This window comes from Gymnoscopelus microlampas (genome assembly GCF_963454915.1).
Source record: "Gymnoscopelus microlampas genome assembly, chromosome: 11".
In the NCBI taxonomy this organism is placed as follows: domain Eukaryota; kingdom Metazoa; phylum Chordata; class Actinopteri; order Myctophiformes; family Myctophidae; genus Gymnoscopelus; species Gymnoscopelus microlampas.
This window is the reverse complement of record NC_139948.1, coordinates 18,822,272-18,849,579: the sequence shown is the minus strand read 5'-3', so window position 1 is coordinate 18,849,579 and position 27,308 is coordinate 18,822,272. Positions and strand designations below refer to the sequence as shown.

Sequence of the window (27,308 nt, the reverse complement as noted above, 5' to 3'; positions counted from 1 at the left end):
AAATAGATTCGCCATTTAAAAATACCTTTTTTCATTCTGTGAAAATAGAATTATCGTCAAACTAAAATTTTAGGAAAAAATAAATTAAGGACACCCACAGGTATTATAAGGCAACACAACAACAAATAAAACAAATAGAATTGAACAAATCAGTTATTAATTAAGTGTTTGACTTTCTTTTTAAACAGCCAGGGAGAGAGACTAATGACTATTCAATGAGCACAGCAAATTCAACCCCCCACATCCAAAGCACTCTATGCAGTTATGTTATAATAAGTGTGTTGTGACCTGTTCTTTTTTACACTGCCCTCTTTCGTCAAATAAATTATTACATTCCTACACTTGTGTTGTGAGTGATTTCATATATGGATCTCTTATGTGAGTGAGTAATTTTACCACTTGAAATCCAACACCCTATTTGATTTGATTAGCACATTGTAATATTATATACAATAGAAACAATACATAGGCTTATTTGGAATCCTGGGTCATTAAATAGCATACAATAAAAGTTCAATAAGGACAATATAAAATAATACAAGCTTACAAGCGAACCAGCAGTGCAATAAAAACACAAAAACTGCACAGAAGAAGAAAAAGACAGAAAAACGAATTATTATAAAAAGAAGTAAATGCCTTGTTTGCATTTTTCTTTTATTAAGAAAATATTAAGAGTATAATGTGTGACAGGCCCAGCAAAATCATCCTTGTTAATACTTACCGGTTACCTCTTAGAATAGAATAGCTACTCAAAATTATCAAGAGATATCAGGAATCAAGGCATTCACATCAACCCAGTGATGATGAGTGGGTTACTTTTTGCTTTGGTCAAATCTCCTGCATAATCTATATTGTACTTTGCACGTGTATATGCACTGCTGCATTTATGTATATTATATATCCTGGTTGTAAATTCTTCTCCCATTATTTCATTTCTGTATATTCTATTGCTGCTAAAATCCTACTTGTTTACTTTCTTTTTAATTTATACCATGTCAATAGCGTTTTTTAAATTTACTGTTGGCAGTCTGTGGAGCATGTCACACCAATTTTTCACTGCACATACCTGTATGAGTATGCCACAAATAAAATAAAACAATTCAATCTTATGAAAGTATGAAATGTTGAAAATTCATTAAGTCATCAACTTGATTTGATTCTAAACAATTACTTACCTTCAATACATCCACCCACATCCATCTTTTTTTTTAAATGTTGACTATATTTCAAAGCCAATTTGTGAATTTCAGTTGGGCTACACCAGTTCAGTTTTGGAATATGCTACAGATATTATGTAAATAGGCCTCCAAGCAAGAACTAATAGTATTTATTTTGTCAGGTGAAAATGAAACTCTGGTGTAATATCATTTAATTTGGTGCTGCCAATAGCTTGGCCACGTCAACTTACCGTATTTAATCGGTTGACCGAAGTGCAGTGAGAGACCGAGTCAACAATGGAGACCACTGTTTCAGCACCATGGATAGCAGCCTAGTAGGCACAGTATAGGCCACTTGCAAGTCGTCATGAGGAAACAAGTTTTGTTGTGGTAACAAGTCAATTTATTCTTTCTTCACATTTACTTTAAGTATACTTTTAGGCAGTATTGATGTCAGTAAAACAGCAACAGATTTGTAACCGTAAGTTCTATTTCAAATCAATTAATCAGCAGGAACAATCTGGAGCTGTGTACAGCACGTGACAATACAGCACATTGACCTAGGGCTGTCACGATTATGACATTTTACTTGACGATTAATTGTCATACAAATAATTCCGATTAAAGGGCTAGACCACTTTGGTAGAGGTTTGGGTTGTGTCGTTACCTTGCCATGATGTAACTCCAAAGGTGGACAGGAAATCAAAAATAATTGCTCCAGTGATTAGAAATTGATAATTCAAACTATGCTCCTCATTGACTTGCATTGTACGGTCAAAGTCACTCTTTTAGCATGTAAACTAACAATAAGTTGATTCAGACAATATAGAACATCACCAAACCCAGTAGTTCTTTTTTAAATGTTAACTAGCCTTTTCACCGTACAATGCAAGTCAATGAGGAGCATATTTTGAATTATCAATTTCTAATCAATGGAGCAATTATTTTTTATTTCTTGTCCACCTTTAGAGTTACGTCATGACAAGGTAACTACACAATCCAAACCTCTACCAATGTGGTCTTGCCCTTTAATGATTTAATTGTGCGGTTTTTAGGGCAGATATGACAAAAACTTAAATACACAAAGAAATGACAATGATCAATATTCCAAATCAATGATGTATGAAAAATCTATAATGCCTCGTATTATGGTCAAAATACACCATATTTAATATTTTACAATACAATATGTTGTGATGTAGATCTGCCATTTCCACCATTTCTGAAAATGTTTTTCAACATGGAAACGATTAAGCAAAATGAATTGCGATTATCTCAAATAATTGCGATTAGGCAATTATGTAATAATTGTGACAGTCCTACATTGACCTAATTATTATTTTTACTACAGAAAACATTGATATCACATTTGTGATTTAAGTCCACACACATTGAAGCTAAAAGTCTTTATGTGTTGCATCAGTCTAGGTGCAACACAACATACACAAGCATCTGTTGCGTACATCACACCAACTCACTGTCAGGAATGGATTTGTTTACACATTAAATTAAAATAAATACTTAAGAACGTTGAGCTTCTGGAGGAGGTTGAGATTTATTTGGAAATCTGACAGGCATGGCTGAACAGTGAGCTCTCAACTTAAAACGAAATCAAGACGGCAGCACTACAGGTAAACGCTACTTAGTGTTTTGGAGAATGTCATATTAAACACGTATTCACTTGCACGCATTGTACACTCTCAGGTCAAACACACACACACACACACACACACACACACAAATGCAATTAAACCCTATGTCAACATCTGGATGTCAGCGACACCCTCCTGTAAATACCACACGTGACATCCAGAGGAACTCCAAGCACTTTGAACAATAACCCACAGTGCAATTCATCTAACTATACACAGATCATTTATATATATTTATATATATTTATATTATGTATGTATATAGGGAATTCAGTAAACCATATTCCATTTAAACAGTTTCAATAACAATTCAAAAACTTCAGGTTTCATAAATAGTGAAAAAAAAAAAAAAAAAGAAAACAAGTTATGCCTTAACAGTTCCTCACCATTATGTTTTGAAAATGCCCCCCTCCCCACCTAATAAAAGAAATAAATAAAAATGTGCATTTTGTCAGTTTCTTACTGACATTGACAGTATTAACCTGAAATGACCAACAAAAACATAGGGAGGGGAAAAAGGTGGACAGGAGGGGTAAATGCTGATATTCACACCTACAGCACAGACGGGTTACTACATATACAAGGGGAAGGAACTCTGGACCACTGTACAGGTTAAGATCACACAACAATCATGAAGACGGTTCCACACTTCATCCCAAAACAACCCATGTAACACATCTCCACACACACCCGCTCCTCTGCATACACAACACCTGACAAAAAGGGATGGCTTTAAACAATATGGAAGACCATATCTGTTGAAAAATCAGGAGCTGACTTAACAACCATACCATTATGGCCATCCTCTCCTGTCAGAAGTGCAGGTGTCACGGAATTAGGTGAAAAGTCTCCTATTTTGTTCTTGCCGCTTTTTGAGGTGGAATGGATGAGATGGCTGAATCGCGGGGCGCTTATTTGGTGGACAGGATGAGGGCCACGATGAGGCCGTACAGCCCCAGGACTTCGGCGAAGATGAGGATCAGGATCATACCCACGAACAACCGGGGCTGCTGGGCCGTGCCCCTCACACCAGCGTCGCCCACGATGCCGATGGCGAATCCAGCTGCCAGACCGCTGAGGCCCACGCTCAAACCAGCTCCGAGGTGGAGGAAACTCCTGTTGGGAAAACAAAGTAGCTTATTCGTCAACACACAGCAAAAATGCTGTCCCACGGTGAGCAAGTGGCCCATCCATCCAAGCAAGTTCTGTCTAGGGCTGTCACCATTACAAATTTAAGTTGACCATTAATTGTCACACACATTATTACGATTAACGATTTCATCGTGTTTTGTGGCATTGAACATTGTAACATATGAATATAATTTTAATTTATGTTTGGTTTTTAGGCTTCATAATCACAAATTGATATGACAAATAATAAATTACTGACATTTAATAATTTGCTAATTTTGCTATTTTTGGAAAATGTTTGAATGGTTATCTAAAATAATTGCGATTAGGCGATTATATAATAATTGTGACAGGATTGTTCTGTCACCAAAAAGAAAAACGATTCTAACGACTTAGATATTTTCATGCATCATTTCTTTCCCATGCACATTCTGATTTCCCGAACGACCGTCATCCCACAGGTTTGTATAAATGAGGCTCTACTGTACTTTACATTTTTGTATTGCACCGGATTATAATGCTGACCTCTCTAGATCAATGAACTAGGGAGGGGCGTTTAATATCGTATATAACAGTAACTCATACAAGACTCTTGGAGTGTTACATGCTCGTTCTCTCTTTGAAAGTGATCATTGGCAGTTCTTAGACTGGATTTAACACATTAACAATAGTTAATTCATTCTAATGTGGGACACGCACTTCTTTGAGGTGCTGATGTGCGCTGTTAGTAGTGGCAGCTGAACTGCCTTTTCAGCAGCAACGGTATATGAACGTCAATCCTGTTTGATTTATCCAACTAGGTCTATAGTAACATCAAAACAAGTAGCACGTTAAGGCTTTGTATTCTGCATATGAACTCCAGTTAAGTTCCATTTTTGTTTAAAGGCTTTGATCTGAAACCATAGCTGATAAAGAGACATCTAGAAAACATTTCCAGACAGACTATTTCACTTTCATTGGACGCTGTTCATCTTGTGGGCTGTCTGTACTGAGACGGCTGGTTTTGCTGCGTTCAAGTAGGCTACTGACGTCAGCTGTCCTATATACAAATATGTGTCCAAGGCTTGTGATAAGCTCTGCAGGAATGTTAATTTGTACAAATATGACCTCATGCAACGTTTAACCAAAATAACATAAAACATTTTTAAAAGCCCAAATTCCCATCCCTACAATTACATTACAAGTATCTTCTAATATGACTCAAAAGCGCTCTAGCTGAGGGCTAGAGGGGGAGCTCTATGTGTAAATTAAATATATCTTTTATCCCTACAAGTTATACAGCATCATCGCGTACAACATTGCAACATGTTATTTACCATTTTCCTTATGTATAGTTACTCTTACACTATCGTGTCTCTCACGACAGACAAGCGTGTCTGTCACGTGTCTGTTGTTTGTAAACAATGGTTGGTCAGACACTTTCAGTTTAGATACATTTTTTACTTCATTTATTTTCTAATTGACAATCAAGACACATGCACTCAGTCATCATGCAAGTGATTTCAGATCAATAACATAACCTGAATGAAAGGAAAATACCACTTGTTGCCACGTTAACTTTTTAGATTGGCCATTATTGCCCAAGAGATAATAGATACGACAATTAGAGATAAGAGATAATCAGCCATTTGCAATGTCTGATTATTCAAGCGGCTACAGTATAACAAAGATGTTGACGAGTCTTTTGAAATAGAACCAAAATTTGAGGCTTGTGTTTGCTGGTCAAAATAGACGTCTAGTCGTCGCCCTGTCCAAAACTGCTATATTGAAGCCGGTGAGTAAGATATTGTCACAACAGATGGGAAATACTACTAAAAACAAAAAATACATCTATTTCCTTTCCCGTTTAACGGCTGCTTCCACAAGACTGTGTACACAACAAAGCAGTATATCGGAGGTCTTACTTGTAGAGGGTGAGTCTTTCTGAGATGCTGTTTGCTATGAGCACGGCCACCACCAGCCCGTAAATGGCTATGATACCAGCCATGACCACAGGGATGATGGACTTCATGATGAGTTCTGGCCGCATCACAGACATGGCAGCAATACCCGTGCCACTCTTGGCCGTCCCGTATGCTGCCCCTAATGCTGTGAACACAAGAATGTGTAGAGAATGTCATTTGAAAAGAATCAAGTCAAAGAGTTTCAACACTTTAAACATGTGGGCCAACACCCGTGTTGATTTGTATCATCTATGGGTAAGGCTGTCACGATTACAACATTTAAGTTGACAAATTAATTGTCATACAGATAATTGCGATTAACGATGTAATTGTTGTTTTAGGGCATTGAACATATGAATAAGAATGTAATTTCCGTTTGCCTTTTAGGCTTCGTAATCAAAAATTGCACTTAAATATATAAAGAAATTACTGATATATTTAATAATTTTATACTTATTTTTTGGGGGGGAAATAGCTAAGTAATTGCAATTAGGCGGTTATGTAATAATTGTGACAGGCCTATCTATGGGACGTTATTGGTATATTTATAGCAGAGAGAGATAGTAGAGAGGAGGGAAGACATCATCCACCACGTCTCCAGCCAGAATCAAACCAGGTATGTTGCGACCATGTGCTCAATGCAGTATCCACTCATCTATCGCAGTGGTTTTCAAGGACCCCAAATTTATATCTATTTTGGTCACAGACCCCCATTTGAAAATATTTTGTGCCAGGGACCCCCCTCCCCCCATAAGAGATTTGTGGTGTTATTTCTTTTTTTATCATTCAAAAGCGTTGAGATTTTTCAAAAATATAAGAGATCTACAAGCTCGCGACACGTTGTGAGCTTGTAGATCGGGCTATTTTTTAATAGCCAAAGTATAAAACAGGGTTATGGTGGTTAAACTGATTGTAATGCTTTTTTTGCTGAGACCCCCTGGAATCCTTTGAAGGATCCCCAGACCCCACTTTGAGAACCACTGATCTTCTATCTACCACTGTGCTTTCTTTTTTTTCCTCATTTTAAATGTTTCTATTGCAAGTTTTGTGTTTGAGTGCCCCCTTGAAAACAAGGGGTTTATGCTCTACTTACATTTTATAATATTTCCAAGTCTCGTTACCAAGTTCACAATGCCAAGGCTCCAAAGCATGGCTTTGATATCATGTGAGGTCATGTGAGGAAGTTTTAAACGAACACATGCTACTCTGAAATTGCGTTGGCTGTGTATTTTTTTGCAATCGAAACCAGTCTAATTGACCAATACGAAAAACACATGAGACTGTCTGCAAGGGCCATGAACTCGATTGATTCCATTATAACTCTGAATGTGCCCTTTACTCTAAATCACTTGCCGTGTCAATTACTTTCATCAGCCAAAAGTTTTTTTTAATGTCAATTTTCACAATAGAAAATAGTAAAGGTAATGCAGAGAAGAGAGAGGGGCCATTTGTGGTTTGTGTTTGCATGTACATGTATATCACAAATTCCACATTTCATTCCAGATTTATATGGGAAAGAGGTCAAGATACGAATTCAGAGCAGTGAGCAAGTTCAATGAATCCAATTAGGCAATACAACATTATAAATGGCCCGGTTGCCCGGATGTACTTTTTAAACCGTCAGGGCCAGCAGAACGTACCAGACATTTGCCCGATGGGGCCAGTGAAAAGAATGGCTTGAAAATAAAATAAAAACATCTAATGATTTTACATAATTTCCCTGTAATACTGTGTTTTGTAATGATTTCAGTTAAATCGTCTCGGTAATTACCGATAAAACATAGTGTTACGTGAGCCCGATATCAAATACAGAGCTGTGTGCTGTCAGTGTGCATTGTGTAGCGCTCTGCCCCACATGGCTGCAAGCAGTTCAGTGCTCGTTCACTCGCTCGATCCCTCGTACATGAACGCGCACGTTCATGTAGGCTACTCCAGCAGGCTCTCAGAAGACATTTTCCTGTCATCCTTTTCATTAATCTTCAAAATGTTTTTAAAACAATACAATTTGGTTATGTTGTTAAGTGTTTCTCCTTTCTGGTAAACCGTCTCTTTCTTCTTTTTTTTTTATCCCACGAACCCTTGTAAACCTTTTTTTCACCCGATGACGCCAATTTTCTAAGTGATCCTGGGCGCTACACTCCACCCACCAGTCTAGGGAGCCCAGGGCCGAGCTCATGCCTCCTTCAATGCATGAGAGCCAACTGACCTTCTTGTCACCTGACAGGGGGGAAGTTTCCCCGGTTGGACGTAGCGCGTGGAAGGAACACGTTATTCTAACCAGTTCCCTTCCCCTCCATCAGGCTCCCCGGCTGTCATGGGGGAGGCGGTATAGCGACCAGGATTACAACATGTTTTTGTGAGGGTATTAACTACCCTAGGAGACACAGGGAGAACATGCAAACTCCACACAGAGTAGGCCCTTTCGCCAACCCCACCTAGGGTATGGGCGCTGATGACGCGGAGAAGACACGCCCCCCAGCGCCCACACCGTCCCCGGCGAGGAATCGAACCCAGGACCTTCTAGCTGTGAGGCGACAGTGCTACCGACTGCGCCACCGTGCCCCCAAACCGTCTCTTTCTGGTCGCCCTGCGCCTCCATACGCTATGGGCAGTGAGTTAATTTAATCTAACTACGCCATGGTAGATATTTGACTGTCTGCCGTGACATCCCTTGAAACACAGACCCCAGTGTGGCCAGACTGGTTTTACTTACCACAAAATTATCCAAAACATGTTTTAACTTTTGTCATGCTTGCTCTGCAATACTACCTGTATATTTCAAGACATCGTCTTGTTATTTTGTGTGGCATCCCAACACAGTATGGTTTGGACGCAGTCTCGTTTACTAAAAGCTATTGCCAGATGTTTGCTTCGTCGTACCACAGTCGTGCGGCAACGGAGCCGATCCACAAGCCCTCAACGCGTTGCATCCGCGTTGTGGTCCTGTCGATCACCTAAGTTAACCGCGCGGCTCTGGTATAAACCGGGCTTGTTCTGCACCGTCTCTCGTGACAGAACATTCAGGGACATACAGAGTGCTGTGTTCAGGTGATACTGATCATAATTATTACAACAGAATAATGGATAAATAGGCACACAACTTATCATGTGTGCAAATTATAATGATGGCCTCAATAAACATAACATATTGATACAGCCCATAAGAAGCAGCTTAATTCCTTTCATATTAATTAACACCTTTCTTTTATCGTGTTAGTACAGAATATGTCAAGGAAAAGAACATCAAGCCCAAGTCAGGAGTATGTCTTATTTATTTAAGAAAATTGTACATTTTGTGTAATTAATATATTTTTTCTAATTTCACCATTCAATTTGTATAATTAGACAGAGATCTAACCATCCCCTGATGTAAATATTTCATTAGAAATGATGTATGATTAGTTAATGTATAACCATACAACCATGGACCTCCTCTGAGAAGGAGGTAGACACCCCACATGGGAGGTCTTTTATAGAGCTAAAAAAGTGTGCAAAAATGTATTTGCCCTAATAGTTTTTCATCTGGAGAAAGATGCTCATAGATGTAATATTATGAATCTAGATATTTCCCTAATCTGAATGGGGTACTTTTAGAATGATTATCATACAATTATTCTAATAATAATCTAATAATGAACATTTGCTATATAGAAATGTAGTAGTAGCTAGTTGTAGTAGTTATAAAATAAAATTATTTAAACATGATATGGAATAGGGAGCAGAAGTGAGGTTTTTGCTTGTTTATTTTAGGGGAAAAGTAGGGATCTCTATCAATGATCAATACCTGACGAATGTCCTGGGCCAGTGGTTATAATGGTGGGGCCAGTGACCTTGAAAATCCCAGAGGGCCCGTGACAAATTTCCCTTAATGTCTATCCCTGCTATAGGCAGTGTATTCAGGGCCAACTGATCTGATTCTACCCCAACAGTAGATAACAGTTTGAAAATCGAAAGAAACCTCTACCTGATAGACCTGAAATAAAATATAATTTGAAACAAGGCCTTGGTGTAACATAGGTTGAAAGAAACCCTTTTGTGAATGCCACTTATGGCAATCTTGTTCTGTTGCTATTGAGTTTTGCTTTTATTTGTAAAGACTTTTTTGGAAAGCTTCCCCAGACTACTGATCACAATCATCACAAAAGCTTCTCTCAGGTTCACGTTCAAACATAAAAATGATCAAATATAATATTGGCAAAAAATAGTGATCATTTTGCTAATACCAATTTTACAGATATTGCATTTCAAAGTAAATATCGGCCGATACCAATATGAGCAATGAATTGTGCATCCCTAATGACCAGTTAACTGGACCAAAACAGTTGTGACTTTGAGTGCTACCAACTTGCTTGTCCGCCTGCTTTCCCAAACCTCATATCGATAATGAGGCAACAGGCTAAACATAAGGTCCCATATCACTGAGCAGATAACTGGTGAAATGTTGACATTAGTAGCAAATAAAGAGCCACCCATGTACAACTGTTTATCATTATGGTGATAGTGGCATCGGCAGCACAATGGAAAACAATGTTCACTTTGAACAAGCAGGTTTCTTGTACCTCTAAGTCCAAAATGACTAGGTGCTTGACTGAAGAGGTGACCTAGGCTTGTGCTTCACAAAGGTTAACGTTACCTGGAAAAGTATCCAACTCTAGCGTTACCAATTGCCATGCAGCCAAGGTTAGAAATCGAACGCATTTGGGCAGCGGGAGTGTCCCGTTTAGACAAATCAAATGCTGCCTGTTTAATAAGCCAGCCTGGGTGTAAACCAGTGGTTCTCAAAGTGGGGTCTGGGGACCCCCAGGGGTCCTCAAGAGGGTTTCAGGGGGTCCCCAGCTAAATGATTGATGGTTATGAACCAAATGGACCCTTACAAGTCTGTAACTCAGTTATAGACACATACTTTGTACACTTTATAGGGGTCCATGGTTTAATTCATAACAACCTGGGGGTCCTTCAACTTAAACGGTTCGAGAACCACTGGTGTAAACAACATAATGAAACATGCCGATCAAGATCTGACATTTGTTCAGATGAACACACACACAAACACAAACACACACACACACACACACACACACACACACACACACACACACACACACACACACACACACACACACACACACACAGCTCCTCCCAGCCTGCTGTTACTTCAGGCTTTGCTTAGCCATTAGGTATTAGCAGACGTGCCTAGCTAGCACGGTGGTGTCGCTTGCCAACCAGAGCTGAGAGACATGAGCTTGTAGATCAGCTCTTTTTGACAAGCGACAGCCTCGTTTGATGGACGTGACGTCAATGGCAGTGTCGTCATGCCCACCCATATCACACTTTCTCTCTCGTCTCCTCTACACATTTTTGCCTGTTAATTAAATTTAATGCATTGTGCAGTAAGTATACTGCTTAAACTTAAACTGAGAAAACAGATTGTTTTAATTTGTATAATCATAATTACATTTTTAAGATTTTCTTCTTTTAGCATAATATTAAGAAAATCACCTGGCGACCCGCCCAAATTATTTGGCGACCCCTCGGGGTGTCGCAGCCCCGGGTTGGGAACCACCGCTCTAGTCTAGCTCACTGACAGGTGTGTGAGCTGCTTACCTCACACCATCATCATCCTCATCATCATCATCACCCCCCCCCCCCCCCCCCCCCCAAACCTGCTCTCACGAATCACTAATCATTCTCAACAACATATTATTTACAACATACCTTTCCTGACACGTATATACTATCTATATCTATATCTCTATATATATATCTATATCTAAATATATATATATATATTATTATTTTTTACAAAAACACATCCATGTAGCGTGATGATGAAGGCCGGAAATAGAAGGGAAATGAACGGTTGGTTATAATTACCGCTGAACACCATGAATTAACGGTTGGTAATAATTACCGCTGAACACCATGAATTAACGGTTGGTTATAATTACCGCTGAACACCATGGCCGCAGAGGCTCCCATCACGGCGAAGAACGGGGCATATTCGGGGCTCTCGGATGAAGACATTCTAGCACGGTGTGTTTCTTTCTTTCCCTGCTGTGTGTGTGGGAGGAGGAAGGGCTTTGGTCTGGTCTGGTCTGGTCTGGTTCGAGCTGCAGATGGTTGGTTTAATGGTGATCCACACAGAGCAGAGGACAGTAGGACAGACAGTGTATTACAACCTCTTCAACAAGAACGCCGGTGCAGCAGTAGAGGAAAATGGCGAAATGGAAAAAGTCACGTGACTAACGTCTTGGAAGGGTCCATTCTGTTGTCACGGGGGGAGGGGCTCGTTTATTTGCTGTCCATTTTTAAACTATTGTATTCGAATGATCTTTTTTATCAGTTTGTCTTGTCAGCGAGTAAATCCCAGGTGACACTTTGGGGTATTATCACGCAAATGAGCGGGGTTTCAAATGGAGAATTGTGTACATTATGTGTTGTGCTTGTGGTATGTTCTGCTGCAAGTCCACTCACTGCCTGCATGCAGTCTCAATGTTTCAGTGTTAATACTAAATAACACTGAATAATAACATGTAGTTAACAACTACAATGTGTGTGGACTGAGGTGAGAAAAACAAGATTTGAAATATTTTTTTCTTGACTTTAATGCAATGTAGCATTTTGAGATTTGTGTCAAATATAAAGTGCGTTACTTACAAATAACATATTATTATTAAAATAACACGTACTGTATTTTGTCATTTCAGATCACTTCTCTCTCTAGAGACAGTAAGTTCAAAATGTCTGCAGAAGATGAGAAATTAAAACACAATGATCTTAGTTGGTCTCTTAAACATTTGTCATCCCTAACCTCCTGATATCATCTCTAGAGCTAGAGCAGGGGTGTTCAACAAGGGGCCCGGGACCCCTAGGGGGTCCTACAGGGGGGCCAACAAATCTTTGTGTGATAGGAACGTTTTTTTTTTACCCCATTAACCACTTGAACCCAAGCATCCCTATTAGGGGAACATTTGCCGAAAATAGCAGAAGAAAGAAATCACAAAGATTGTGGATTTGGCAATTCATAATTAACTGATGGTAATTTTACTGATTCAGTCACATTCCTTGAGCCCTAAAGGGTTTAGACATAAAAAACACCTTTCTAGGTTGAGTAATGAATGACATAGTAAGCTCCCAGCAGCCATCGTGGACGTCATCTTGAAAATCTTTTGAAAATAGCAGATCTACAAGCTCACAACGTGTTGCATTGTGACGCGTTGTGAGCCTCTACGGCTATTTTCAAATAGCCAAAGTATAATACAGTGCTGAAGTAGTTAATGTATGTTTTGTAATAAAGTCAAAGTAAAGTAAAAGTACAATATTTGTCTCTTAGATGTAGTGGAGTAGAAGTAAAAGTCTTGAAATTTGGAAGTACTCCAGTAAAAAATATAAGTACAGTAGCCTACTGTACTTATTTACTTTACACCACTGCGTTTATTCATAGAGTGCAAGGCATTTCAGTTCTACAGTATCTGTAGTGCATATACATTGATTTCTTCACATCTTCAGTCATATGACTGTCAGCACCCCGACTAGCCCCTCACTCACATGCACCAACACACAACTCCCCACTAACCCAGTGCAGTCTACTGTATGTGTGTCAGAATCCCACAACTATTCACTGATCTCTGAGCTCATTCACATGACTTGTTCCCAGCGATGGAAAAAGTACTTTTTTTACTTAAGCAATACTCAATGCTTAAAGGACGACTTCACCACTTTTCAACATATCTTCATATAATAGGTCCTCACTAATGCTCATGATAACATTTTACAATTTTTTTCTAATCAGTCTGTGTCTCACAGGAGGGCTGTAGACAGTTCAGAAACCCGTCTACCAGTGACATCATTGATGGGGAATCCAAGCTAATAGAAACTGCAGGCTTTGTATTCGTGGAAAGTTGCAATGCAATAATAGATCCCATTGTTCTCGCCTTAATAAAAATCGGAATAAAAAAAATGTAATCTTTTTGGGAAAAAAAATCCTGCCTAACGATGATGTCACTGGTAGACGGGTTTCTGGACTGTCCACAGCCCTCCTATGAGACACAGACCAAGTAGGAAAAAAATGTATAATTTTATCATGAGCATTAGTGAGGGCCTATTATATGAAGATATGTTGAAAAGTGGTGAAGTCGTCCTTTAATAACTGTTACAAGTAAAAGTCCAGAATTCAAAATGTACTTGAGTAAAAGTACAAAAGTATTGGTATCAAAATGTGCTTAAAGGACGACTTCACCACTTTTCAACATATCTTCATATAATAGGTCTTCACTAATGCTCATGATAAAATGGTACAATTTTTTTCTGTGTCTCAGAGGAGGGCTGTAGACAGTTCAGAAACCCGTCTACCAGTGACATCATCGATGGGGAATCCAAGCTAATAGAAACTGCAGGCTTTGTATTCCCGGAAAGTTGCAATGCAATAATATATCCCATTGTTCTCGCCTTAATAAAAATCTGAATAAAGAAATTGTAATCTTTTTGGAAAAAAAATCCTGCCTAACGATGATGTCACTGGTAGACGGGTTTCTGGACTGTCCACAGCCCTCCTATGAGACACAGACCAAGTAGAAAAAAATGGTATAATTTTATCATTAGCATTAGTGAGGACCTATTATATGAAGATATGTTGAAAAGTGGTGAAGTCGTCCTTTAAGGTACCAAAAGTAGAAAGCACTCAATGTCCAGTTTGCAGAATGTCCAGTTAAAAAAAAGTTTTTAAATTTATAAAATATTGAAAAATCTTTTGAAAATAGCAGTACATAGCAGTGTCTACAAGCTCACAATGCGACACATTGTGAGCTTGTAGATCGGCTATTTTCAAATGGCCGAAATGTATAGGGCTGAAGTGGTTAATGTATGTTTTATGATAATAATCAAAATCTACAAAGTAACTAGTAACATGAGTTTTCAAATAATCGTAGTCGAGTAAAAGGTACAGTATTTGCCTCTGAGATGTAGTGGAGTAGAAGTAAGAGTACTGAAAATTGTAAATACTCCAGTAAAGTAAAAAAAAAAACTCAAAATTGTACAGTACTTGAGTAAATGTACTTTACACCACTACATAGTATCAAGATTTTCTTCCCTGTCAATAGGCCTACAGAAAACCATGCCCAAAATTGCCCACAATGTGTAGAGCCTGTAGATGTACTATTTTGGAATTTATCTAAAAATGTTGGTATATGAATTGGGACGCCCCGGTGGAACACCAGGTAAAGCACATACCATAAAGGCTCAGTCCTTGCGCAGCCGGCCGGGGTTCGATTCCGACCCGAGGCCCTGTGCTGCAAATCCTTCACCATCTCTCTCTTCTACCATTTCCTGTCTCCACTGTCTTTATCAAAAGGCTTGAAAATGACCACATAACATTAAAATGCCCCAAATACGGATGCAAGGGTTGAAAGTGGTTACTGATCTGGATGTGTGCTTCTAAAGTAGTCTAATTTGACCTCGGTCTTTCTCTTTCTTGGAATCTCTACTGTTTTACTTTTCTGCAAAAACAAGAGATTACTCACAATAATACAATAATCAAACTGCTCATTTCAGGACACATGAATGGTTTCATTTGACATCCATCTCTTTGATCTATGACCAGGCCATGAATCCTGTTTTCTTAATGTTGGCCATAAAGGATAGAATCCGCAGCACCATCTGCTGGCTAATTGTCCACTGTGTATATGCTATCCTTCAAAGGAATGAGAGTAAAGCTCTCATTTACAGGTGTCAAAGACCAAGGTCAAGTTAGATGACTCGAGAAGCACACATACAGATCAGTAACCAATTTCAAAACAGAAACAAAAAACTAAACAGAAAATACACAAGTATAGAGCCCAGAGGGACTCCGGTCAACCATATAGGGTTTAAGTGGTTAAGAGTTTTTTTTTATACCTGCCGTTTTGCCTGTACCTTTAACGTTATTTTTTATTTAATCTGTAATTAATTATTAATTAATTATTAATTTTCTATTATGCTTACAGTATTATGTTGTTATATCGTGTTAACACGGTCTTTGCCAACAGTTAGCTGTATGAGTGACAAATAAACACCTCTGGATCATTGATTCAAGGTTAGACACAAAAACTAAAAACTGGACGAAAATAGTAATAAAAGAAAACAAGGTACACGAATGAATAAACACAGACAGTGTTGTCTACCATTTATTTTGGGAAGATCACTGTATGCCGACTTACGATACTGTATACTTACCAGTGGTGGAAAAACTACTCAAATGTTTTACTTAAAGGGTAAGACCACTTTGGTAGAGGTTTGGGTTGTGTAGTTACCTTGCCATGATGTAACCCCAAAGGTGGGCAAGAAATCAAAAATAATTGCTCCATTGATTATTCAAAATATGCTCCTCATTGACTTACATTGTACACTGAAACGTCTCTCAAAGTCACTCTTTTAGCACATAAATGAACCCAAACATAGCTGATTCAGACAATATAGAACATCACCAAACCCAGTACTGTTTGTTTTTTTAATAAAAATGTCAACTTCCTGTTGATTTTACTATTTGAAGATCTGGATCCGGATCCGCAGATCCAGTCCAGGTTTTCTACTTATTAAAAATGGCAAAATCAACAGGAAGTTGACATTTTTATAAAAAAAAAAAACAGTACTGGGTTTGGTGATGTTCTATATTGTCTGAATCAACTTTGTTTGTGTTCGTTTATGTGGTAAAAGAGTGACTTTGAGAGCAGTTTTACCGTACAATGTAAGTCAATGAGGAGCATATTTTGAATTATCAATTTCTAATCAATAGAGCAATTATTTTTTATTTCTTGCCCACCTTTGGAGTTACATCATGGCAAGGTAACTACACAACCCAAACCTCTACCAAAGTGGTCTTGCCCTTTAAGTAAAAGTATCAATTCCACAATGTAGAAATAATAAATAAAAGTCCGGTATAAAAAAATGTACTTGAGTAAAAGTACTAAAGTATTGGCATCAAGATATACTTAAAGTACTCCATCATGCAGTATGTCCCATTTCACAAGTGTTCAAAATGTATAAACATATTTTGAAAATAGCAGATCTACAAGCTCACAACGTATTGCTTTGCGACACGTTATTTTCAAATAGCCTAAGTATATAGTACATTTCAAAAAGCCAAAGTATATAGGGATGAAGTGGTTAGTGTATGTTCTGTGATAATAATCTAAATCTGCAAAGTAACTCCGTTTCACTGAGCTAAAGAGAAAAGCCCACCTAAGTACAGTGTGGAGAAGAGCCGTGGGCCAGGGGAATAGCCTCTATGCACAGCAGCCATATTGGGAATTAATTGGGCCCCTTCCTTACTTCCTTCACAGGTGTTACCAATGCTCTGTTCCATTTAGTGTGGCATAGTGGTTGTCTTATTTTCAAGGACCCCCATAACTCTGAGTGTACAAATGGAACCAAATGGACCCTTACGGGTCCATTTGGTTCCATTTGTACACTCTCAGAGTTACACACTCACCATAAGGGGCCATTTGGGAACCAAAATGGAGTGTTTCTAGTGAGCCAACATGCACAATATCAGCAGCCTGACCAGAATGGAAGTGTGAAGGAAGTGTGAAGGAAGTAAAAAGAGGCCCACTTTCTTTCCAATATGGCTGCTGTGCATAGAGCCTATACAAGAAGCTTTTTAAATACATGATATCTTTTTTATTTCTTATATATCAACAAATCGACAAGAAGCTTGTAGATCTGCTATTTTCACTGTATAAAATAAAAAAACATTTAATCGTTCATTAATCGTAATCAAGGCAAAAGTTTGAAATAAGCGGGATATTGAAGTCATATCGCCCGCCCACGCACACCCACACAGTGAAATCATTTAACTCAGAATGTAACCCTTATTTGGGTTACATTCATGTAATTAAGAGATGAAATAAATCCAAAAAGACAGACATCTTTACCACATACTGTACTTTAATGAGAGAATTCAGGTTAATACACTTTAATGAAAGACAGACTTAAAATTGCCATAAATATGCTACATCATTCATTTATAATATTACATTTGAATCTAACATGATTGAGTACTAAGTGTGTCCACATGGGCTGCTCAATGTAAGGTTATATACACGTTATAAGACCTCAAAGCAATGAAGATAAAAGTGGATATCCCAATTACAGTGGAAACACTAGATGTGATCCCCAGACACGTGTTACTCAACACAGTCTAGCTAGCGACATCTAAGCACACACACTGCATACACACGCACCCTCCCATTAAAAGATACGCTAAAATGTATACCCACAGGCAGATTACACTCATACTCCATTTTTAAGTATTCTTGCTGAAGAGATTTGCAGTCTTTTACATGAAATCATGAATCAACACCCTGATTGCCTTTGGACGATAAAAGAAGGACCACTGTTAAGGCTAATTCCTACCGCGTCGCAAGGCTGTATCGTTCCACAAAAATTACGTATTTTCGATCTGAAAAAAAGCGCTGACGTGAATTGCAAATATTTTATCAAACGACACAGTCGTGCAGACAGAATATAAATCCAAGCTTAATCTCACAATAAAAAAAAGTTAACTGTCAAATGTACAATAAAAACATCCCTCTTATTGCACCAAGTATTCCCCATTAACTTGTGTCAGTGACTCACACAAGCCTTAATATTTCACTCTGGGCCAATCAGTGATGCTCGTACATGGATGTACATGTGCATAAAACTCATAACAGTACACCAAACTCTTTGCATCTGGTTTTGTAGTAAGGTCAGTTCTTTCGAAGCGAAACCACTTCTAGATGAACTCTCCCGCAAAGTGAAGACGGTTCTGCCGTTGCTGATAGTTTGCTACCACTCAAACAACACACGTGCGTAGACTGCGTACAACCCCAACATGCAATACCTGCCCGTGTGTCTACTTCTCCTATTGTTGGCCACACACACACACACACACACACGCACGCACACACGCAAACCCCATACTCGCTCACTCCATGTCCCAGCGAAAACTAAAGAATTGGGATATCTCGATGGAAGCAAATGTGCTCTCGTAGTTGTGGGGGAAATAAAACGCATATGGAGAGGATCAAAAGAGGAGGCGTCTCATGCTATTCTTGGCAAAGCTGTATGAAGTGGAAGGGTTGCATAGCTATGGCTCGTATGCGAGATGAGGAGGCTACGCGGGAACCCTCTGAGGCCAACAGGATGGACGTCTGAAAGGGGGTCATGAATAAAAGCTGACGGCTTCCTCTCTCAGTCCCATCCATTGTCCTTTATCATGTGGGACAGCTCAATGATGAACTTCCCTTCCTTGTACTTCTGACTCAGTTCAAAGGCTTGTTCCTTGAGAGAGGAGGAGAGAGAGAGAGAGAGAGAGAGAGAGAGAGACTGTGTCAGATACAGCCAGTGCTTCTCAACGTTTTTGTATTTGGCCGCGGACCCCCCATCTGAAAATGTTTTGTGCCAGGGACCTTCAGAATAGAAGATTTATATTTTAACCTTTTTTCAAACATTTTAGATATTTTTTCAAACATTCTCAAAAACAGCAATGTACAAGCTCGCGGCGCGGCACGAAGTGACACGCTGACAGGTTGGAGCCCCATATGAACGGGTTTCTTGTTTACCAGTGTTGCCACGTCTGCTTATAATAAGTGATTTTGGGCTTGTTTTTAAAGTGGCTTACTGTATTTGGGCTTGCTTCCTAATGTTTTTTAAACCAGTTGTTCCCAAATGTCTTCGTGTCAAGGACCCCCAGATGTATTGTCCACGGATCCCCATCTGAAAATATTTTGTGCCAGCGGCCCCCATTCAAGATTTGTGTTAACACATTGACTGCCTGAATTATTTTCACTGCCTATTGTTATTCATGCCAGAGATTTTTCAATGAAAAAAAAAAAGTACTCAGGAGCCGAGATACAAAATTTTAAAGTTTTAAGTTAACAAGGAAGTGGATGAGAGTAAAGATCTTCGAAAATTCATATCTCCTTGGTCTTTGGGTCAAATAAAAAAAAAAGTAAGTAATATATATATTTTTTTTATGAAAAAAAATTATTTTTGCTAAAACTCGATCTTGGCAGGCAAGTGATGAAAAGCTAATATCGAGTTAACTCGATCTAGGCAGTCAATGTGTTAACATTTTTCAAAATTAGATATGTTTTCAATAATTTTACAGATCTACATATTTTCAAATAGCTGATGTAAAGTGGTACAACTTAGCCTAGTCGCTTCTTTTGGGCTTGTTTTCATAGACCAGGCCGCTTGTGGCAACACTGCTGATTACTGGCAAGTGGCAACACGCTGATTACCTGCATTACACCCGCAGTAGCCTACTAGGGGGGAAGTGAACAGATACTGAATGGACCTGAGTTGCAACTGTACTTGGTACGCTCTTTGTTCAATCTACAAGCTCACAACGCGTCGCGTGATGCAGAGCTTGTAGATCGGCTATTTTGGGTGAACGTTCTCCCCAGAATAGGGATGGTGTTCAAGTGGATTAAGTCTGGGTTCAACTATCTAGCTCAACCTCATTTGTATTTACTAATCATAAACGTTGAGCAGATACTTGCGTTAAATGTAGTATACTTTATGGAGTTGCAGAGCTGGTTTGTTGAACCCGTACATTTTAATGGCATCATGTAGTAACTTGCTCTTTGCAAAAGAGAATCACACTTACATGGAGTTACTATTAAACATACTGCAATGCGTAATAATCCCATGTTGTTTACTAGAACAGTGCGAGTTGCATACATTCGTTTTTGTATTTTAAAAGCGGGCTTTGGTGCCATGAAAAACAAGAAGGTCTTGATTTTGATCAAAATATGTTGCTTGTTTGCCCCGGGTGCAGTGAAAGAAAGCCTATTTTTTTAGGCCTTTTATATGCCTTTATTTAGCTTTCAATAATGGGATTTTTATGTTATGTTCAACAATTAGGCCTAATTAATTATCCTGAGTAAATACTTAAGTGAGTTATTGGGTCACGACTCAAGAAGCATGGATGGATATTTCTGGGTCACTGTTGTAAACATTGGTGCACCCATGTTCTAGTGTGTGTGTGTGTGTGTGTGTGTGTGTGTGTGTGTGTGTGTGTGTGTGTGCTTACATATTTCCAGCCCAGCGTAGTGGATCAGTTTTCTAGTGCAGTGGTTCTCAACCTTTTCAGGCCTCGACCCCCCCCCCACCACCACCCCCCCAGGCACCAACCCGCCTGGGAGTCCCGACCCACAGGTTGAGAACCACCGTTCTAGAGTTCCAGACAGACAGACAGACAGGCAGAATGTGTGTGTGTGTGTGTGTGTGTGTGTGTGTGTGTGTGTGTGTGTGTGTGTGCTTACATATTTCCAGCCCAGCGTAGTGTGACAGTTTTCGCAGTAGATGTCAGCCACAGCATGGAGTCCGGTGAGCAGCAGCCTCTCCTCTGCGGGACCACAGCCCACATTCACTCTGAAACCAACCACAACACACAATATAGTAATTAAGTAAGTACGTCGGTCGGAGAGGCTTATTGTCGGTATCAGCCGATAACGCGGGAGTCTAACGCCATTACAATGCGCTAGACCCAAGATGGATTTCTGAGGTGGAGTGCCACACACCATCAGCTCCCAGTACTTACCGCACAACCTGCCACACTCAAGGTTTTTAGATCTTACAACGTGTCGCTTTGCGACAAGTGAGCTTGTAGATCTGCTATCTTTACTACTTTTGGAAATGTTCGCCTATAAAGACCTATAATAAGTGCCTATAATAAGTGTCTTTGGGTATTATAAATATTTAACCAATGAAAACATAATGACTACATTGGATACCCTGGAACACAGATTCTTGTTTCCATATCCTGAAAAGACATACAAGGTGTCCGCCCGACATGTTTCGGTTCAAGTATAAATAGCACATTTTAGATCATGTTACATGATACATCACTCAATGGCCATATTTTACTGTAATAAATCCGTTAATCTTTACACCCTCAAGGACCCTCATGGCACTTAATTTGGCCCTCCAAACCATATCAATGAATACACAGCACTTGTATTATGCATGTAGCCCTGGATTTGTTCAGATGGCACTTAGCTCTTTGTGGCAAAAAAATGTTTAGATATCTTTGTCCTTCCAGCTATCCTGAAATAAAATTCATATTAGCAAGCATCACTCGCACAAGTAGGTGCATAACCCAAAAGTGACCCAGTTAGCTTACAGCTAACAATACACAGCTTGTAATGAAGAATGCCAACATGGCACTTTCTGAGAACCAATGTACCAATATAGAAATGACTTTCCTGCAGTGTCTCAATTGCCTTTGAAGAACAGCCCAAAGCTCAAGACTAGTTTTTGCAGGGATTCCGCCAGACCACTTCAGTCTAGGCGACACCACAGAGACTGAAATGGCCAGTACCGCGACTAAACGTCACACCAAATGTTTACAATACATTACTATTAGGGCCGGGACTTTATCGCGTTAATTTCGATCAATTAATTACAGAAAAATTATCGCGTTAAAAAAAGTAACGCATTTTAATCGCACTTATTTTTGCCCCGTGGAACGTTTCTCACGGGACGAGTTTCAGACGGACCGTTTGTCCCGGTGCACCAAGCAACATGCATGGGTCTCGTCTGGTCTCAGACAACAACAAACCGCAGGCAACGCAGTGCATGAAAGCATGAATGAAGACGGCGCACCCGATAGCCTGCTTGATAATGTTGGCTGGGCTGCCCCCCCGAACCCCCGCCCCGCGGGAGAGGGGGGGGGGGGGGGGGGGGGGGGGGGGGGGGGGCGATGCGGTGCGGGTCACATGCGCGCGGATTATTTTTATTAATTAATTAATTAATTAAACGACGATAAAACAACAGTGACAACACACTCTACCTGCAATGTAGAAATACTATGTTACAATTAAAAGTCCGGAATTCAAAATGTACTTGAGTAAAAGTATAAAAGTATCAAAATGTATTTAAAGTACCAACAGTTAAAGTACTCAAATCTTTTGAAAATAGCAGATCTACAAGCTCACAATGCATGTAGATGGCTATTTTCTAATGGCCGATATAGGGCTGAAGTGGTTACTGTATGTTTTGTAATAATAATAATCAAAATCTACAAAGTAACTAGTAACTAAAGATTTCAAATAATTTTAGCGGAGTATAAGTGTAATATTTTACTCTGAGATGTAGTGGAGTAGAAGTAAAAGTATTAGAAATTGGAAATACTTGAGTAAAGTAAAAAATACCTCAAAATTGTACTTAAGTGCAGTACTTGAGAACATGTACTTAAAGACGTTTACCAAAATCCATTTGAAAACAAATTTTCTCACTGTTCTCAGGTCAAATATTGATGTGCGATTAAAATGCGATTAATTTAGATTAATTAATTACAAAGTCTCTAATTAATTAGATTAATTTTTTTAATCGAGTCCCAGCCCTAATTACTATACAAATTTCACAAAATATAACTTGATTTAGTTAGTCCACAACTGTGTACCTGCAATGACAGAGGAGATGCTGTAGTCAACTAAGGTGGTTCAGACCTGCCATTCTTGTGCTGTGTTCACTGAATTGGGATTCGACCCTACGTTCTGATTCGGAGCTTTCGGCTCAGTTTTGAACCCATTAAGACCTGAGGACGCAATTCTACAAATGACTTTGAAGTAACGCGCTATGAGCTTGTATCTGCTATTTTTTAATAGGCAAAGTTTACAATCATAGTTGGTTGTTAAAATATAAAATATAAAATGACACAGATGCTTTCCCTGTTTAATGGGTTAAACTATTTATGTGCATGCATTTTTTTATTTATACCACAGCATTACGTGAAGTAGCAGTTCATGCAATACGTCTGTATGTGCCTTTACATAAATGTATAGACTACAGCATTGCATTTTGTATTTGTACTAGTAAAGGACCTGGTTGCATTCACACACTACAGAACTTTCTTTGCCGTTTGCATTGGATTTGGTCATTTATCTAGTTTTAGTACTATATTCATATACCTCTTTAATTTCGGTTAGGCCTTGCTCTGTATCGGTACTTGTAATCGATTGTTAGGGCTGTCACGATCATGACATTTTAGTTGACGATTAACTGTCACATATAGCATATAGATTGAATTGTGTTACTGACATTGAACATGGAAGATACAAATAAAAAGATGTATAATTTATATTATGGAAAATGACGTTCAGGTGATTATGTAATGATTGTGACAGGCCTATCGATCATATCTGCTCTTCATAGCTGTAGAAAGTTAATTCACAAGGCATTCTAAATAAGTCGCAGTGACAAGTGTAGGCATGCCGACCTTTTCCCACTTGTGTCAGGCAGTAAGCAGAGGTGCTTTTCGTGGGTGCGTGTTATGAACATGCTTTTAATGTAGTGTCTTTGTCCATTCTTCCGTACTGCACTGTCGCAGGTACCTTTGACATTTTGATTAGAAAAGTTAGCTCAATCTCTGTGTATTGTGGTGCCTACTATTTTCTTTGTTTAAAAAGAAAACAAGGGTGGTTCTACACAAATACAGAAACATAATTTTTTTTTTATCAAAATGTGACGTTTTTTCCTGAAAACTCAAGTCAAAAAACATGCTATCTGGTCCGGGCACCTAGGCTCATAAGTAGCCTGACAGTGCACCGCGGGTTCGAGTCCTGTTGCCAACGGTCTTTGCTGCATGTCTCTCCCTATCTCTCTCCCCCTGTGTCCTGTCCATCTATACTACTAACTATAAATAAAAGGCAGAAAAGCCCAAAAGAATATCTTTAATATATATATATATTGCTATCTACATGTTATCTAAATTATATTCTTTAAAACTGGGGTCAAGAAAAACAGGCCCAAGTAACAAAAACATGACTGAGAAGAAGGAGAATAAATAATATGTAGTGCATGACGTAAAATGATTGTGGTTACTCACACAGAGTTGAAGAGGTAGGCCCGGCCCTGGCTGCCCTGGAAAGACTGCAGGACAAGGAGGAGAGTGGGAATCAATTCAAGTGATCAACATTCAACCCAGCTGAGAAGCAAGTAGAGCAGGGGGTCTTCAAGGTTTCTCAGGCCAAAGGACCCCTTAGCTGAGAGTGATGAAGCAGGGACCCCCCACTACGTATTGCATTAAGTTGTGTTGCACATTAAACTTTTTTTCATATTCATAGATGGCTTCATAGACACGTGTGACAGCACTGTCATCAGTGTATGTTGGATTCATTTTAAATGTGTATTTTCAGACATTTAACCACTCAAACTTAAACTTAATATTGAAACCCAATTTATTTTTAATAGCCGAGCTACAGAACATACCACAATTGCGAGGCTTGTGAGCTTGTAGATCGGCTATTTAGCATGCAACAGGAGAATGTCCGTGTCAGATGCGTTCACACTTAGATAAATAGTCCGTTTGATAAGGTGAGGGGCGGGTCGGGGTAGTAGACACACACATTAACTACTCCCATGTAAATATAACACAGGCACAGCCTGAGTGAGATGCGAGGATCAAATGCAATATTTTGTCATTTCCTTCCAGGCCTCCACATCACATGACAGATGCACTGAATTGCTCGACATGCTGCCTATGCACCCATGCAAAACACAAGCTACAAAGTACTTTTAATCTAAACCAGCCGTCCTCCTCTGAGTTGGAAAAAGAACAGTCTCAACTCAACTCAGAGAACATTGGTCTCTATATACAGCCAAGTGCGCTCTGCGGGGAGATGTGACTTATAACGTGCACTGCGGAGGGAATCGTCAGGTGTAGCTTGTTGTCTACAATTAGGCTATATCAGTAGTAAAGATATGTCTATGTTTGATCGGTGAATATTTCCAACTCGAACACAAAAAAAAAGCAGAATGATTAAACTTTTTTTTCTTTCAGTTCTCTCTCTCTCTCCAAACACCTCAGGAGAAGGGGAGGCTCCACCTGTCGTCGTTGACAATAGAAGTGTCATCAACACATTCACAAGCTGAATGTAAATTCACCGGACAATCAGTCCATTCACACATAGAGTGGTTGGACATTACCCGGACTTAACACAATGCCTGCCAAGGACATATATCCTACTATAATTCTAGTAACCTCTGTAGTGGTGGTGAAGCTACCCGGTTCTCCTCACTGGCTTGACCAATTGCTCTGATTTTGCACACAGCCATTGACCATTACCATCTGAACTTAACTGTGAAGCCCGTTTTTCAATTTCATCAAATCTCAGCTTCTTATTAGCGTTTATGTGTCAAACAATGTCGCCTCCCGGGTTGCCAGATCATGTGCGCATATCCCCCCACGGATGCGCTGCGCCGACCGGGTATGGTCTAGTTTACGTAATTTAGCGCTGTGATCTATCCTATGAATGATGCTTTCACTGCCTGATGACGTCAGACCCGGAATTGACTTCATTTAAAAAAAATGAATTACCTCCTGTTCCTGTTTACTCCCTGAGGGAAAATCGCTTTATCACGTGCCTCTTGCTTTATGGCAAAAACAAGCTTCATTGAAATGGCCGCAGCTATGCAATGGATTACGACGAGCGGATATTGTTTTTCTTCCTATACTACGACAGCCCCGTGCATGTAATGAGTCGGTCTTCGTGGGGACGGCGGTCACGGAGAATATTCCATGAATTTTCAAAGGTACAGTAAAATCGTTCGTTTTGCGGTTCAACGTTGTTGTCCACCCTACTGACCTTGGAGATGAGGTCATCGTGGTTGGCCAGGTGTGCACGGCAGTGGACACAGCTGTAGCGGCGGTGACACGAGTCCAGGTACGCCTGGAACGTTTTGGCCTTGGTCAGCTTCACCATGTCTGAGGAGGAAAGACCAAACGCTGGCGTCAGGGTCATTACGTATATAGTTTTAACACCAGTGGTCCTCAAACGTTTTCGTGTCAAGGACCGCCCCCAAATTGATATACATTTGGCCGTGGTGGCCAAAAATATCACATCCACAAGCTCGCAGATCTGCTATTTTCACTAGTTTGGGTCCGGGGAAAACTTCTAATTTCTCTTTTGGGTATTGAGCTAAAATGTTTGGAAACCACTGGTTTAGACTGCTAGGCATATAGCTACACACTTTATTCCAGTATAGCATTTTAATATTATTCTTTATATTCTTATTGTATCTTTCAATGTTGTTATTGGGTGGCATAAGATGCACAGCAAACAATATCGCTCCATTAGCTGCAGATCCAACTCTGACAGACAGAAAAGGCACACATATGAGCGATATTATCACAGGCAGCTTACTTCCTGCTTTGTGCACGGTACAAAGCTGCACGCATTGGTTGTTGTATTGTTACTCACTCTGTCTCTCTATTACATATACTAACCACAACTTAAATTCAGGTTGTTTTACGTATTTGGTGCTATTGGTAGGCACTATGCATGCAGTGCACTGTTTTATCATTAGCGACTGCATCATCACAAGTCACAACAACGACAATATTACTCATAACCAAACATGACATGACTCACTCAGTCAGTCAGCTGCAAGACAAAAAACAA

The 27,308-nt window shown here is 39.4% G+C and overlaps 2 protein-coding genes across 2 annotated transcripts in view; both read right to left on the bottom strand.

Annotated features, from left to right (window-relative positions):
• Positions 1-2,693: 2,693 nt before the first annotated feature.
• Positions 2,694-12,085, bottom strand: atp6v0ca (ATPase H+ transporting V0 subunit ca). Its single transcript, XM_084072131.1, has 3 exons — positions 11,832-12,085; positions 5,845-6,028; positions 2,694-3,925 (listed from the first exon to the last, which is right to left on the bottom strand). Exons 1-3 carry the CDS (start codon positions 11,905-11,907, stop codon positions 3,721-3,723), a joined length of 465 nt encoding a protein of 154 aa, XP_083928257.1. The 5' UTR covers positions 11,908-12,085; the 3' UTR covers positions 2,694-3,720.
• Positions 12,086-17,790: 5,705 nt separating this feature from the next.
• The window catches only part of ypel3 (yippee-like 3), a 10,842-nt gene continuing 1,324 nt past the window's right edge, over positions 17,791-27,308 (bottom strand). The window contains exons 2-5 of the mRNA XM_084071818.1: positions 26,493-26,611; positions 24,734-24,777; positions 21,168-21,276; positions 17,791-19,179 (exon numbers count right to left, since the gene is read on the bottom strand). Of these exons, the coding sequence (XP_083927944.1) occupies positions 19,090-19,179; positions 21,168-21,276; positions 24,734-24,777; positions 26,493-26,609 (360 nt within the window). The 5' untranslated portion in view covers positions 26,610-26,611 and the 3' untranslated portion in view covers positions 17,791-19,089. The remainder of the gene's footprint in view (positions 19,180-21,167; positions 21,277-24,733; positions 24,778-26,492; positions 26,612-27,308) is intronic.

What these genes read in the sequence shown, in the direction of transcription:
- atp6v0ca (XM_084072131.1), bottom strand. Translation starts at nt 11,907, where the DNA reads ATGTCTTCATCCGAGAGCCCCGAATATGCCCCGTTCTTCGCCGTGATG. An exon ending in TGCGGCCATGGTGTTCAGCG is followed by an intron (nt 6,029 to 11,831) that starts GTAATTATAACC and finishes TTGTGTTCACAG; the next exon opens with CATTAGGGGCAGCATACGGG. An exon ending in GAAAGACTCACCCTCTACAA is followed by an intron (nt 3,926 to 5,844) that starts GTAAGACCTCCG and finishes TTTTCCCAACAG; the next exon opens with GAGTTTCCTCCACCTCGGAG.